At 35.1% G+C, this 16,217-nt stretch overlaps 2 protein-coding genes and 1 long non-coding RNA gene across 4 annotated transcripts; 2 read left to right on the forward strand and 1 right to left on the reverse strand.

Annotated features, from left to right (window-relative positions):
• Positions 1-1,779: 1,779 nt before the first annotated feature.
• Positions 1,780-5,269, forward strand: LOC142533950 (uncharacterized). The gene is made up of 4 exons (XM_075640885.1): positions 1,780-2,093; positions 3,850-4,359; positions 4,640-4,786; positions 4,885-5,269. Exons 1-4 carry the CDS (start codon positions 1,989-1,991, stop codon positions 4,951-4,953), a joined length of 831 nt encoding a protein of 276 aa, XP_075497000.1. The 5' UTR covers positions 1,780-1,988; the 3' UTR covers positions 4,954-5,269.
• A 664-nt stretch (positions 5,270-5,933) lies between these two features.
• On the reverse strand, positions 5,934-15,743 carry LOC142532579 (uncharacterized). 2 transcript variants are annotated; one of them, XR_012816561.1, is made up of 3 exons: positions 15,598-15,743; positions 15,414-15,518; positions 5,934-6,774 (listed from the first exon to the last, which is right to left on the reverse strand). It is a non-coding gene; the product is annotated as an uncharacterized LOC142532579 (long non-coding RNA). The 2 variants fall into 2 exon arrangements; XR_012816560.1 differs by lacking the exon at positions 5,934-6,774 and adding an exon at positions 14,469-14,685.
• LOC142532577 (histone-lysine N-methyltransferase ATX4) lies at positions 7,158-14,908 on the forward strand. Its single transcript, XM_075638880.1, has 23 exons — positions 7,158-8,876; positions 9,023-9,078; positions 9,175-9,388; positions 9,572-9,694; positions 9,793-9,861; positions 9,968-10,036; positions 10,143-10,231; positions 10,322-10,417; positions 10,522-10,657; positions 10,859-10,964; positions 11,079-11,178; positions 11,529-11,653; positions 11,806-11,951; positions 12,172-12,276; positions 12,532-12,596; positions 12,674-12,881; positions 13,039-13,122; positions 13,258-13,314; positions 13,401-13,490; positions 14,024-14,110; positions 14,261-14,335; positions 14,431-14,531; positions 14,617-14,908. Exons 1-23 carry the CDS (start codon positions 7,977-7,979, stop codon positions 14,705-14,707), a joined length of 3,192 nt encoding a protein of 1,063 aa, XP_075494995.1. The 5' UTR covers positions 7,158-7,976; the 3' UTR covers positions 14,708-14,908.
• Positions 15,744-16,217: the final 474 nt, after the last annotated feature.

Raw genomic sequence — 16,217 nt, forward strand, 5'->3', positions numbered from 1 at the left:
CAAATCTATGCATTATTTTTTTTACTGTTGGTTTTAAAAAGAAATGATGTGAACTGACTTTGGCTTGTGATCTGGGTGCAGTTGTACGATATAATTCAAAATCTTATAGTTGAGTTTTCCATTTATTAATGAGTAGAAAATTCAAGATGATTCAAATCAGAAGCAATTTTATGCTTATATATGTTGGGTTCAATTGTTAGATACATAACATCAAATTTGATATTAGTATGTTGATGACAAATATAGAATAAGATTACAAACATTGTGGTGAATATTTAGGAATATATCATGATTTGTGTTGGGTTTAGTGTTTATGGGTGATATGAGTATTGAGATAAATGACTTCCTGAAAAGCTCCTGTGCGTTAAGTTATGACATTACACCATTTGATCTGGTTGACTAAGTGATTCGTAAAAGAGACACGTCAAATTTGAACAAGTAATATTGTCTATGTTGAGGATATAACCTACGTTAAAAATGGTAACACTGTTCTCGACGGGATATGAAACAACACCAACAGTGAGTCACGTCATTCTCGGACAAATCAGCTTAACAGATCGATCCACAGACACCCAAGTAGGTGCAATATCTTATATGATATTCACATATTGTTTTGTATGTGTGTGCACCAGATATTAAAAAAATAAATTATACTTTCACGAACAATTATATTTTTTTTGTCTAATAACAAATAGTTATCTTAACAAATATTCCTTGTTCAATGAAAAAAAATTTTCCTTGTCATTGAGATATTAATCATCTATTTATAATTGACTATTATTATATTAAAAAAATCTAGAAAAAGTAATTATTTTATAATTTTCCATCACAATCGTGCGTACAAATTTCACATAATATTTTAGTGTAAATATCACTGCTGACTCGTAAGTTCTTCGTTTTTCTTTTAGGAAGACTCGTAACTTCTCAACAATGACGATAACTAAAAAACATTTCTTTATTTTATTTAAAAAGGAAATAAAGAAACAATTACTTCTTTCGTAGCTTCTAAAGCAAATTAAGTATTTTTCCATGTAGAAACTTTTGTAATATAAATTTTTTTAATAAAAGAATAAGGTTATATTGAATTGCGTTATAATTTTTTTTAAATGTTGAAAAATGCGACATTTAATATTTCAGTTTCAGGTTTGTTATGTAAAAAATAAACAAATTTTAAATATTTTACTCAATTTAAAATTATATTACTTTTTGATGACTTGTAATAGCTCATCTAAAACATCATTCTCAATCGAATAAGTATATTGTGAGACGGTGTAACGAATCTTTATCTGTGAGATTGGTCAACCCTACCGATATTCACAATAAAAAGTAATACTCTTATCATAAAAAAATTAATATTTTTTCATGGATGACTCAAATAAGAGATCAAGTTTTTGCTTTATCAGATTGGAGACTCAATACTTAATTGTAACAAACTTCATTCTCAATTTTTTTTAAAAAATATATCCTTTATTTCAAAACATCAAAAAATGATTTATGATCTAAATTTTTATGTACCCTAACTTTCCTAAATCAAAATAATATATAATATTAATTTTTTTTTCTTTCCAAAATGACACTTATTTATTTTCTAAACAAGTTTATATATATTTCTTGTAAATTTTGAACACATCGACAATTAAAAAATGATATTAAATAAGCTCAAGAAGATGACTCTTCATCATCACCACTAAAAACCAAACAAATGATTAAAACTATTTTCACCAAATTTCTCCTTTAATAATAATATAATATAATGTAGAGAATGAGGCAGAAAGTAAAATCAAATTTCTCCTTCAATTTTCAGCTCCCTCGTGCAGCGACTCTGTTTGGTGCCCATAATAAATAAACACATACACCTCTCCACCATCAATGCCCCATCTCTCTCAGTCTACCCATACATCTGATTCACGGAGTGTGTGTCTTTTGTGTCTCTATTTATTTTAGTTTTCACAGAGGGAAACAAGAAAAAAAGTAGTACTGTTAAGTGAATGTATGCAGAAACAGAGCTGATGTTCCAGCGCTTTCAAGACTTCCCTCAAGAAGTACAGCAGTTTGACGAGTTTTCCTGCTCGCAAAAGCCCAATGCTTCGTTGGTAAATGATCTCCCTCTCTCTCTCTCTCTCTCTCTCTCTTTCTTTGTTTTTTTTTTCTTTTGTTTTGTGTGTGTGTGTGTGTGTGTGTGTGTTTTAATTTATTTGGGGTGGGTGTTTTTGGTTCGTAGTGTAATGCTAAATATCTTGTTCAGGGGAATTTTAATGGAATGTATTTTTTTGAAGTTCAAGTTGGGTTAATTTGCAATGCACCAACTTCTTACTTCTGTTGCCTTATTGATTGATAAATCAAGGGGAGAAGTAAACGGGCATTGCAAAATTTTGTTTTTCCTTATTTATTTGGTGGTTTGATGTTACATTGAATTTGTGTATACGTATCCTCAAATTCTAATGAGGGAAAAAGAAAGATGCTGCTACCATGAGAAGAAGAAAACTGGAAAAGAAGGCAATTGAATAAGAAGAAAAGAAAAGTTACCTTTGTTTAAAGATTTGACCTTTTTTTAATTTTTTTCTTAAATTGCGATCAAACTGGGCGAAAATTGATCAAACTGGGCTAAAATGGAAAGCATTTCGATTTATATATTCTTCTCATTATTCTTCCATTATAAAATGAAAGAAATATGCCATGTCTCATCTTTTTATTTCACATAATTCCACTTTGTAAAATTTGTTAACACCGATGCCAAGCAAGCTAATCTACTTTTCATGGTTTTCAATATTGTGAATGATTTTCCATTTTTCAGGGGGAATCTCCATTTCTTGGAGAAGCTTTTTGTATATTTACCTTTCTTTCTTTTTCATTTGCTAGAGGGTTTAATTTACAGTTCAATCTTTTGTGTTTGAGTTGGTTCTTACCCAACATTTCTAGAAAGTGGCAACGTGTAGTGACCTATAATATTGTTAGTATTTCATGGTTTATATAAAATCTCAAGTAGGTGACGATAACGTCTAGTGACCAGTAACTTTGTTCACGCTTTTTGGCTTCTTTTGTCTGAATTTTCTGGAAGGCCACCTTGTTTTACAATTAAATTTTATATATGTGATCTGTACGGTTTTCTTCATGCATTTGGAACTATTTTATAGTATTTTCCATGCCCATTTGGACCACATTTTTACTGCTTCTTTGTGTTTGTGAGCCAGCTTACCGACTTTCAAATCTTCCGCTCGCTCCATTACGTTAGAACTTCATCCATGTTCCATGATATGAAAGACCTATACTGATAAAAAAAATGAAAGAAAGACCTATCAGCCACATGTCCGATGATTTATCAGTAATACAAAGATCTGTATCAAGGTATCTTGAATAGACATCTAGATCCTATAGTGGAGAATGTCTCATTAAGTTTATCACAAGATAACCTCTGCTTTAGTAGTGGTTCAAAATAATCTTCACCGTCTTTATCTTTTGGACCTACTAGCTGAGGTTCTAATAGAGGTGGGCTTGGAAATTTTCACTCAGGGACGGTTAAAGGTCTTTTAGCAGAAAAACTTATTATTGTTATTAATTCAGTTGCATACAAAATTTGTAGATCTTTATCATTTAGAAGGGGTGAATGTCTTTTGTCTCCTCAACTTGATTTCCCTGGTTTCCGATGTTAAATACTGGCATTTATGTATTATTCGACTTGTGTACGTTGATCCCAGTGACTAATCTCAATAGAGTGAAACTTGTTAAAATGGATGAAGATGCGATTGCGGATTCACTTGTTTAGTTTAATTTTGATGATCAGTGTGTCCACTTCTCCAAGTTGGAAATTTTTGAACTTATACAAAATTGTGTTTTGGATTGTTAACGTAGGATGTACAAGGCAACCTGATTCCGACGTCCACTGTATCTGAATACTACCTTCAAGAAGACGGGGATCTTTTCAAGGCTCCAGATCCTGTAATCGAAGAACAAGTAATTGGAATTGATCCAGTGGCCGCTGCCATTTTTTGTGGAGAAAATGGCATCTCCCAACAACCATTGACTGAGTTAGATATCGGATCATCAATTGAGAGTGAAACCCTTCTCAATGAGGTATTCTATGAGTGCCAGAAGGATATTTTGGCTAAGGAAGGAGATGAAACGCATCTATCTGAAGTCCTCAGAATCAGGAGTCCTATTGTCATGACCGATGAAAACAATAATGCGGATAAAAAATTGCTTGAAGAGATTTCGTTCCAAAAGAGTATTAGTTCAAGTTGTCTGAGTTCATTGGAAAATGTGCAAGAGGCTCCATCAAAGCCTTGTTTTCTTGATTTTCATGCTATGGATTTTGGGGATCTTAATGGGATTCGAAGATCGTTCAGCGAAGGAGACTTAAAGGTTTGAATTTGCTTATTGCTCTAATATATCTTTCTTGACATTCTTACCTATAATACATAATTCTCAACTTCCAGTTTTTCTTACACACTTCGATTAAACCCATTTAATTTTCAATATCTCTAGAAACTTTGAAATACCATCTAAATATCAAGAACATCCTGTTTTGAATTCTCATCCATTAGTTTTGTGTCTAAGCCTGTTCTGCGAAACACATGCATAGATGTTCATGCCCACTTCAACAGGACAGGGAATGGTTATCGATTCTACATTTTTATGACAGACTACCGATGATGGAAACATGAACCTGGGGAAATCTCCTCTGGGGCAACCAACAAGTACCAGCAGTTGCCCTTCCGAAGATCGCAAGGAAAAGCTCTCTAGATACAGGAGTAAGAAGTCCAGAAGAAACTTTGGCCGAAAAGTCAAGGCGAGTTCAAAACCATACTTCAACCTGAAAAGAAATTGCATTTCCAGACTATTAAGGACAACATATTTACAGAATTCATTTCTTGTTTTTTGTTTCAGTATGCTTGCAGGAAGACTTTGGCCGACAGCCAGCCAAGAATCCGTGGACGATTTGCAAAGATTGAATAACTAGAAAAAGCAGTAAACATTAAAGGCATGGTATCATACTATCATAGATCTTAGACATGACGTGGGAAAGAAAACGAATTTGTGGTAACTTTAGATGGCAGAGTTGAAGCTGAAGGATGGATCTGCTTGCTAACTGCTATGTTTCTTGAATACTAGAATAACCTGTGATGTAGATCAAATGGCATAGAAAATACGTACATATTTTTATGTACAGCTGAATAAGAGAGATCTGTGCGGAGTATTATGTTAAAACTGTTTGAATACACTTATCTTATTAATATTATAGGCTTTAGAAGATGATAAAATGCTTAGATAATATTCAATCTTCTGTTTATCGTATTCCAGAATTATTATTTGAACCTCTTTGTTTATTTTCTTCTGTATAATTATTCCCAAAGAATCAAAAGATTTGAGAAATATATATATATATATATAATATTATGTATTTCTTTGCTGTTTGCAGTTTGCTCCTCTATTCAGTTGGTGGCAGGCTGGCAGCCAACTATCGCTAGATTCCATTAACATGCAGAGGATGAGTCAATATTACATAGATCTTCTGATTTTTATTTTATATCAGAAGAACTATCTTCTCACTTAAAAATAAAAATTTAAAATTTATTGATATTTTTTTATTTAATAGTCGGAAGTAAAATAAGTTATATGTAAATTATTGCCTAAAACATAAAAGACTCGTAGATTCTGGACAAAACTTGTTATTTCTCACCTTCTTTGTCATTCCTCTTTATCAATTTTCAAGATTTTACTATATCACTATTATTATTAAAAATTTATAATATAAAACGAAATTAACTGAAAAACGACCTAAAAAATCCCACATTCATTCGTAGTAATATATTTTGATATGATATAAATAATAATACCAAATATTCATTACACCTTTTTCCACAGTTTTCGTCACAAAATAGGGAAATAGCCATTAATCAATTAATTCTCACCCATCATTACACCTTTAGAAACTCCATTCACATTATCAAAAGAACCAACAAAAAAACTAAGAAATAAACAAAGGAACAAAATCGACCCAAACACGAAATCGTCTGATGCTTCCCCAAAACCACCACAAATTAAAAAGTGAGCGCGGTGGTTCCACTGCCACTCCATTCTTCTCCTCCACCACCGCGGTGGTATTTCTCAACCCGTCGGCCATCAGATTCAGACGCCTATGCAGCAGCTATGCCCACAAATTGCATCAAAATTATCTTCAACTTTTGGCCACTAAAAGATCCATGCGTAGACTGAGACAAGACCACAATTTTCTTGCTCCACCAAAATTCGAAGAGGTACAATTCTACTCTCCTTCTCCGATTCATTAATATATAAATTTAGCAAAATATATATTATAAAATCATATTATTTTTTTATATGATTTTCTATCAAAATGAATCTGAACAAACGCATAGAATTAAACATGGTCGATTTTATATCCGGGTCTCACCCTTTGACTTCGAATTCATTGATTTAAACAATCTAAAACGTATTTCCCAAATTTACAGAAATTGTAACACCACGATTCATTACACAGTCTTCTTCGATATATATATATATATATATATATATATATATGCCCATTATAAGAAGAGCAACGAAGACAAAGACAAAGTAATTTTTTCAACCATGGCCAATACAAATGAGACTCCTTTGAGCCTCCTCCGCCATAGCCACCACAAGACACAAGGTGGTGCCTGCCACTTCCTCCTCCACCGCCAACTTGTCACCGCCACGATGGTGGTCGAAATGGGTTGTTCTCCTCAACTTCTCCATCCCCCGATTTGACCTTTTTTTTTATTTAAAATTTGTCACCTACACCGACTATTGAAATTATATACGATTGTTGCCTTCAAAGATCCCGACAAATCTCGTCCCATCACCAAGAAATCAACAAAAGGTAAATTCCCCTCTTCACCCTGAAAATCTTCCATAGGAATTCATGGAAAATTTCACCCTCCTCTCTATGAATCGAAACCAAAATCGTGAGGGCGAAATTTAATTGAACATAAATTTTACATTAATAATAATTTCAAGAATCTACCTACCCCACAATCTTATACTAAAATCTCAACTCTCAAGTGACCAAATCCTCAACCCCCAACCTACCAAAAAAATTGAAAAAAAATTCGAGAATGAATTCATCATCATAATTTTGTAAATATACACACACACACACAAACACACACACAAACACACACACACATATATGTGTGTATATATATATCCAATTATCCATAACACTTGTTTGCAACTAGTTTCTTCGAACCCACTCTTCTTTTCATTCGACCTCTGCAAACAAAAAAAAAAGTAGAAATATTTAAGGAAACCCAAATTCAGAAAACGAGCCATGTCCATAGGAAGTAGCCACCATGCCTACAAATCTCAATTTTGGTTCTTCAGGGGCGCTCAAAACGCACGGCGCAAGTTAGAATCTCCACTCTTGCATTCACATTCGGTATGCCGAAACTTCTCTTCCCAAATCTCCTCCTCAGTCCATACATACACTCTACACACACACACACACATATATATATATATATAACCAGGCCAATTTTATTTAGGAAACTTGCGGCATCCAAATTTTTTTCTTGATTTAATAAAATAATGTAGACCAATCTGTATTGATTCACACGCATATATATATATACATACGCACTCCGTATCTAATTGCCGAATATAATATAAATTTGTATTACTGTGTATTTATCTCTCTCATCGATACGCAGATCAGTTAGAAAGAGAGAGAGAGAGAGAGAGTCTCTGTGTTGAAACAGAGATCCCCTATTTTTGTGTCTCTAGTCGAACTTCAAGGGAAAGGGTTGATTATTTTTTTTTCGTGGGAACGATTAAATTCCTTGAATTTTGTTTATTTCAATCGATTTTAGCTAATTGGGATGAATGATTTTAATGGGTTTTGACTGAGTGTGGCGTTTTCTTGCGTTGCCGGGGAGTGTGTGAACAAGATTAGGGTTTTGGATTGCGTGATTAGGGGAATTTAGGAGTTTCCGAGTAGGATGATAATAAAGAAGAGCTTGAAAACAGTAATGCCGAGATTGAAACGATATCGGGTCGGAGACTTGGCGGGTGACGACGATGAATCTTCGGCCAATCGGAAGAAACGCAAACTTGCCAATGGTTATTATTCTATGCGTCTGCTCGGCGACGTTGCCGCCGGAATAATCCCGTTTAATGGCTATGGTTTGCATAAAATTCTCTCTTCATCGTCCTCCTCCGCTGCCGACGACTGCGGAGGAGCGACGGAAATATCATGGTGTGCTGAGGCTCCGAAATCGCAGGAAAATCCGCGGCCGCCGCTGGTGAGAACTTCTCGTGGGAGGGTTCAGGTACTGCCGTCTCGATTTAATGATTCAGTTCTTGCCAACTGGAAGAAAGAGAAAAGCAACGGTAAGAATGAGGCGAAAGATTCTGCTGGGGACTCTGAATATTTACCAATTAAAGAGAAGGATAATAAATTCATCCTCAAGACCCCGAAAATCCGTGGCCATGCTGCGGTTAATAAGAAGCGGAAAGAGGATAAGATTGCCAACCAATGCCGCAAGTTTTCACCTTTGTCAGAGAATGAGATAGAAGAGCTGAGGTCTGACGGATTGAGGAGTTATAATTTTAGGAAGTATTCAAGCTCAAGGAGTTCGATGACCTCGATGCAGGAGGGGTTGGAGGATGAGGAGGAGTTGGAGGAGTTGATGGAATTATATGGCATCAATAGATCTTACTGTTTCGAAGATTTTGAAGAGGGTGACATAGTGTGGGCAATATCCGGGAAGAAGTGCCCTTCTTGGCCAGCTATTGTTCTTAATCTCTTCTCACAAGTTCCCCAACAAGTTTTGAATTTTCGAGTTGCTGGTGCAGTTTGTGTTATGTTTTTTGGTTATTCAGGGAATGGGACACAACGGGTAAACTATATTTTACTTTTTATCCTTTAATACCTAGCGTTATGTTTTTGATGGAGTTATCTATTCTTTGTTCTATCAAGTTGGTGTACAATAAACGGGATTGCAGTTATGAATATTATGAATCTAATCTAATCTTTTATGTGCAGGAATATGCTTGGATTAAACCTGGGATGATATTTCCATTTATCGATTATGTAGACAGGTGCTTAGTAGTTGTCTCATTTATTCTTTCTATTAATTTTCATTACTGCCTGTGTCTTTGATGTTTGTCAATATCACTGTGAATTTGTTGATTTAGGTTTCAGGGGCAGACTGATTTGAATGATAGAAATCCGGGTAATCTTCGGTCTGCCATAGAGGAGGCATTTCTGGCTGAAAATGGCTTCAATGAGATGTTGACGATCGAACTAAATGCAGCTTCTGGCAACACAGATTATCTTCGATCTGTTACTGGAGGAGTCTGTGAGACTTCAGATACTAATCATAATCAAGGTTGCAACTTGGCAAAAGGGGTAAGCTCCACTGTTGCTTACTCGATATTGTTCTCGTTGGAGCATTAAGATTCTTTATACTTATTGGAAAGTTTTCTCGACCGCTAATATTTATGTATCTGATTTTCTATGGAAACCAACATAGTAAAAACAATTAAATGCCCTCTTGTATGAAAGAAGTTCAATTTTTATTTTGTTTACCAGGATCCATTTATGAAGAGAGAAACAAAATCTTGTGAAGCCTGTGGCATGAGCATTATTCCGAATTCAAGGAAATCAAAGGATTCAGCTGTTGTGACCAATCGATTGTGTATTTCCTGTGCCAAGGTTTGTCGTTTTCTTTGTGTTGGATGTAATAAAGTCTTCCTCAAAATTATTCCACTATGCAGCTTGTCTGTATTAATGACCACTTACTCTTGTTTCAGTTGAAAAAAAGAAAGCACTATTGTGGCATATGCAAGAAGATTTGGAATAAAACAGACAATGGAACTTGGGTGGGACAATTTTTATGATTTCGTTAATACTGTTATTTTCTAACTATTTCCTCTGAATATGTGATTGTTTTATTCTCTTAACATTTCTTTTTATGATATGATTAAGGTGCGGTGTAATGGCTGTAAAGTTTGGGTCCATGCAGAATGTGACAAATTTCCAAAAAACAATTTCAAGGTATTCTTTCAAGCATGTTTACTTATTCTATCCCATATGACTGCTGATTTATTTATAGAAATTGATGTTTTGTTTTTGTGATCTCTTTTATTTACCGTGGCTCTAGGATCTGGGAACTGATTATTACTGCCCTGAATGCAAAGCTCGGTTTAGTTTTGAGCTATCCGATTCAGAAATTTTACAGGCTAAGCATAGGTAAGTGCTGGTACACATTCAGCTAAAAAGTTTTCAAATATGTAATTTTCGAAAATTTATTTGTGCTTCCATATATAATTCTTGACGCAGCTATAACAAAAAGAGCAACTCGAACTCCATTTTACCTAGTAAGGTTGCTGTTGTGTGCTCAGGTGTGGAGGGAATATATTTTCCTAGCCTTCATTTGTAAGTCTCGGTCGCCTTTTTATTTACACGGCCCTCGAAATTTCATCTCCTTAGAGGCGTTTCATGTACCAGTAGCGACAATGCTATCTTTTTTAATGTTACAGAGTTGTCTGCAAGTGCGGCTATTGTGGAATAGAGAAGCTGCAACTTAATGAATGGGAAAGGCACACGGGTTCTAAAACCAAAAACTGGAAGTCTAGTGTCAGGGTGAAAGGTTCCTTGATACCTCTCGAACAATGGGTTTGTTCCTGAAGCGGCTTTATATTTTGATATCGTGTTTATTTCAATTTGCATGTGTCAATGAGTACTTGCGTTTTCTTCTGTGAGTATCCATTGTTTAGTGATCATGGTTGTTTTACTCGGATGATTACTTGCCTTTTTCACAATTTATTGTTGCTTATGATTAATTTTAATCAAGAACATATTTTTTTGTCCTGACAGATGTTACAGATGGCAGATTATCATGAGCGAAATCTTGTACCTGCCAAACCCCTCAAGCGTCCTTCTATTAAAGTACGGCGACAGAAGTTGCTTAGTTTCTTACAAGGTTCTCATCCTATCCCTGACTTATAAAATTTGATGAGTTGCTTCATTCTATCACCTATACATTTGGCTGTAGCATGAATTGAGGGATTAACTTTGCAGTTCTTTGATTGGATAGAAAATTATGAACCTGTTCCTGCAAACTGGACAACAGAGAGATGTGCAGTATGTCGTTGGGTCGAAGATTGGGATTACAACAAGATAATTATATGCATCAGGTATGGTCAAATTTGAGCTTCTTAACCGTCGTCGTTTGAAGATAAGTTCTGAAAATTTAGTGCTTATATGAAGAACTTAAATTGCATTTGTTACCATCCAATGATATATGTTCGCAATCCTCGTGTATGGTTTCTGGTAGTATTGTGTGACTGGGATGTTAATTTGTTCTTTTGCAACCTTGGGAGTTCACGTCTCCTTGACTGATTTTACTTTAGAAAATCTTCCATTCCCTTTTATGTTAATTGAGGTAGCATAGGTGTTGGACTACTTGGACTGATATGCGAACTTACTAAATGCACTACTAAATTTGTTTAAAGAAAAATTATATGATGCTTCTTTGTTGTTTCAGGTGTCAGATAGCTGTTCATCAAGAATGTTATGGAGCGAGAAATGTTCGTGATTTTACTTCATGGGTCTGTCGGGCCTGCGAGACACCTGATATTGAGCGGGAGTGTTGCCTCTGTCCTGTTAAAGGCATGCATTTAGATAGTTCTAGCACCATAACCTTTTTAATATGATAAACTGACTATTTATCATTGTCGTATCAAAATTATGGACTCATAAATTTTTACATGCAACATGTGTGTAACATTGTCCTTGGCGTTGATATTTGTTTGGGAATTCAGGGGGTGCTTTGAAGCCTACAGATGTTGCCCCATTATGGGTTCATGTTACTTGTGCTTGGTTTCAACCAGAAGTCTCCTTTGCAAGCGACGAAAAGATGGAGCCTGCACTTGGAATCTTGAGAATTCCTTCAAGCTCTTTTGTGAAGGTACTTTTTATTCTCATTCACGACTTGGTTTACTTTTATACACTTCGTGACTGGTTATATGTTTGATTATTCTAGTTTGCTGTATTTCTTTTATGGAGACTGGCCTTAATCCTTAAGAAAATGGTGTCATTAATTGTTCAATTCATGTACTTGATTGAGTGCTTATGGGAAGAAATTTTTGACTGAAACATGCGGTTTCCTCTGATTTTTTACATTTCAGATTTGTGTAGTTTGCAAGCAAATTCATGGTTCCTGCACACAATGTTGCAAGTGTTCCACGTATTATCATGCCATGTGTGCATCAAGGGCAGGGTTTCGCATGGAGGTGAGATGATTTAATTAACTATATATATATTTTTGCGTAATTATCTGAAATAGTTTGTATATGCTACGGAGACATATATATTTCAATGCTTTAGATTCTAATATTCATGATCTGATCTGATTTATGACTGGTTATTTTCGAGTTATCAAGTTGCTGGTTAACATGGATTCACGACTTCTGTGTTTTTATATATACATAACCATGCTAAGTATGTACTGACATAGCATTTCATCTAATATGTGGCGAAAAATGTAGTTGCATTCTCTGGAAAAGAATGGGAAACAAGTGACAAAAATGGTTTCGTATTGCGCCTATCATCGGTACTGCTCTCTATATTAAATTGGTGATTAAATTGTTAATTGCGTATGGGGTCTCACAAGAGGTGTCATTTGTGCAGGGCTCCAAATCCAGACACGGTTCTAATTGTGGAGACTCCAAAGGGGACTTTCTCGACTAAAAGCCTGCTCCATAACAAAAGGCTAACAGGATCGAGGCTATTCTCAACTAGCCGATTGAAAGTTGAGGAATCCACTTCAGTTGAGAATGAAGAGGTCGACCCATTCTCCGCAGCAAGATGCCGTGTATTCAAAAGAACTTGCAAAAAGGTATATGCTATGAAATATTAGTACGTTACATATAAATACAAACTCGAGCTCAAAAGAAAATGTAAAAGTAAAAGATATTAGCCAATAGTTTTTATGGTAACTCGAGATTTTGAAGTAGCAGCTTCTTAATGTTTTACTATTTCTTTTCTATTATCAGGCGAGGAAGGAGGCAGTTGTCCATCGAATCATGGGAGCTCATCGTCATTCTATAAGTGCAATATTGAGCTTGAATATTAACCGAGTAAATATATTGTTTTTTGTTTCTTTTCGATGTGTGCTTCATCTAGTAGAGTGAAACTAGAATAGGAAAATTTACTGATGAAAGAGAATGGAAAAACTGAAAATTAATCTCTGTCCCCTTTCTTATCTGGGACAGAAAAAAGAGAAGCCAAAGACTTTTTCTACCTTCAGAGAACGGCTTAACCATTTACAGGTTGGTATTATATAGTTTTTAGAGTTTTGTGGTTGTTGCTGTTGGAACTTATGTTAACGTTTTAAAATGTTAATCTATAACTCCAGAGAACAGAAAATGATAGAGTATGCTTTGGTAGATCTGAAATCCATGGATGGGGCCTCTTTGCGCGAAGAAATATCCTTGAAGGAGAAATGGTATCTTTGCTGACTTCTTATATGATCTATAACTAGCGAACACCGAATAGATCCCAAAGTTGGGGTTAATCACATAGATTTCATCTCTTTACTGTGATTCTTAGTACTTGCGTCATGTTTAATAACTCGGTGTTTGGTTACTGTCCTGCTTTCTCACATGTTTCTCAAATGGTAAATGTGGAACGTATACTAACCATATTAAATGGTATAAAACTAGAAATCTGTTTCTTTTGTGGCAAGCATAGTTATTAAAAGGTATTTCACAATAAATTTAGAAGGGATAGACACATGACCATTACAGTTGCTGTTGGATTAGAACTGCAAACATTTGGTCAAAGGCTCTTGCCTTCAGTGATGGAATGCATGCAAAACTAATTCAGTTGACTGATATTATTGTAGTTATAGCTTGGCAAATGATCTAAAAACATCATTTTCCTTGAATTCTTCCAACTTTTGAAGCCATTACTTCTTTAGATTTCCAAATTGTTCTGCATATGTATTTTTTATATAAAATTTTGTGCTTCTATGTCCAGGTTGTGGAATATCGCGGTGAACAGGTCAGGCGCAGCGTTGCAGATCTTAGAGAAGCCCTCTATCGAGCAGAGGGCAAAGACTGCTACGTGAGTTTTGGAAAATTTACTGATAAAAAATTGATATTCAATAGTCATCCTCTATATTCCTTACTGGTTCTACCGCTGTTTTCTTTCCCACCCAACCTCATTTCTTCAAAGCAACATTGTCAAGTTATAATTCGTTTATTTTTGCTCCAGTTATTCAAAATTAGTGAAGAAGTAGTAGTTGATGCCACTGACACGGGAAATATCGCTCGGTTGATCAACCATTCGGTAAGTCCCTTCCAAGATTTCACCCATCTATCCGTCCCTTTTCTTTACGCGTTGTTCGAGTTGATTCTAGTTGACACCACTGCCATTTCTTACAGTGTATGCCTAATTGCTATGCGAGGATCATGAGTGTAGGTGATGATGAAAGCCGGATTGTACTCATCGCCAAGGCAGACGTGCCTGCTGGTGACGAATTAACGTACATCTTTCTCTCTCTAGGAGGCAATAGCACATTCTAATGACTATAATTCACCATCTTACGTATTTCTTGGTCATTGTGACAGGTACGACTATTTGTTCGACCCCGACGAACCCGACGAGTTTAAAGTCCCTTGCATGTGTAAAGCTTCAAGCTGCCGAAAGTTCATGAATTAGGTTACAACATAGTATTATAACTGAAAGGGATCCTAACCATTTTCCTTCTCTGCCAGCAGACCTGAGATAACTTTGTTATTCATTTTTTTCTTGATCCGTAGGAAATTTTAATTTTTTTAATGTAGAATATTTATAATAGTTAAATAATAGGCAACACTAGTTTCTAGCATACAATTTGAGTTCAAAATGGCATTCTTGATTCAAAGTCGTGTTCTTTTTCTGTAATGTCACTCAAATACGCCGCATATGCTTCTCACCAATTCAATGAATTATTTTTTAAGAAAAATAAATGTTCGCAGGCAACTGCTTGATAAGTGAACAACTGTGGTCGAATTTTCGCGATATTTTTATTATTTAAATAATAATTAGTGAATTATACTTGTAGAAGTGACCCATGGATAGAAGTAAATTTTTCTGAAAAAAAAAAAGAAAGAAGATTCGATTAAATTGTTTTGCATAATCATATTACACATAGTACGGAAATCTGTGTCAAACCAGAAGTTTTCCGTCGAAAAAACAAAATAATCGTAAAGCCTGCTACATTAGAATCGAAAAATATTATCTTTACAATTTTGCATTTAACACCCCAAAAATTCAAATATTATTGATTTAAAATAATATTATTGCACGAACTGGAGTAGGAAATGAGCAAATTCACAATTGCAGCATTAATTAGTGTTATGATGATAAAAGGCTTTCATTTCACCTGTATGTTCTTAGTACGCCGGTAGCCGTGAATTCCCGCCGCCGCCGCCGCCGCCGCCGCGTCCAATTCTTTCGAATTTTTTGGGCTTCACTCATCTATCATCACCTAAATAATTGCGTATATAACCCAAAGATCCACAACTTAGATCTATCCAAAATAAATAATTAATGAAAAAATAAATGACCAGAAAAAGTATTTTTTGGTGTTTTAGCAGCAGAGATGGAGGAGGTCGTTTTGCTGCTCTTTTACAATTGCAGAGCTCATTTTCCTCATGATATACTGGTTGGTACCAATTTACTGAGGAATCTGATAATTCTTTTTCTTTTTTTTTTTTTTAATTTTGTTGATCGTAAATTATATTATTTAATGATTTATATTGAATTGATTATTGTTAGAAAAGGAAAAATATTTTCCAAAATAACATATATTTCGATATGATACAATTTTTTAACACGTGATATGTGCGCTATAATGTAATTTATAAGATTAAAGTTACAGTGTTGTCGGTTATAATTTTCGATAAAGTGATAAACGTTTTGATACTCACGGAAAATAGACGCAGGGTTTTGAAAGTGTCCTGGACCTGAAATCACGAAGAAGACCGTTAGAAGGGGGCCATGAAGGTGTCGTGGCGTAGCCCCTCCGACGCTCAAGTTAGTGACTGAGGATATATGGGGGGAGCAGCTAAGGGTGCTGCTGAAAACAATATATTGAATCCATAATCATACGCTCAAACCTGATATTTATAGGAGAATACATGGACTTGTTATGGGCCATTCACCTGTGGGTCTTAGAGATGGGCCA

The sequence above is a fragment of the Primulina tabacum genome, chromosome 18, assembly GCF_025594145.1.
Source record: "Primulina tabacum isolate GXHZ01 chromosome 18, ASM2559414v2, whole genome shotgun sequence".
Classification (NCBI taxonomy): domain Eukaryota; kingdom Viridiplantae; phylum Streptophyta; class Magnoliopsida; order Lamiales; family Gesneriaceae; genus Primulina; species Primulina tabacum.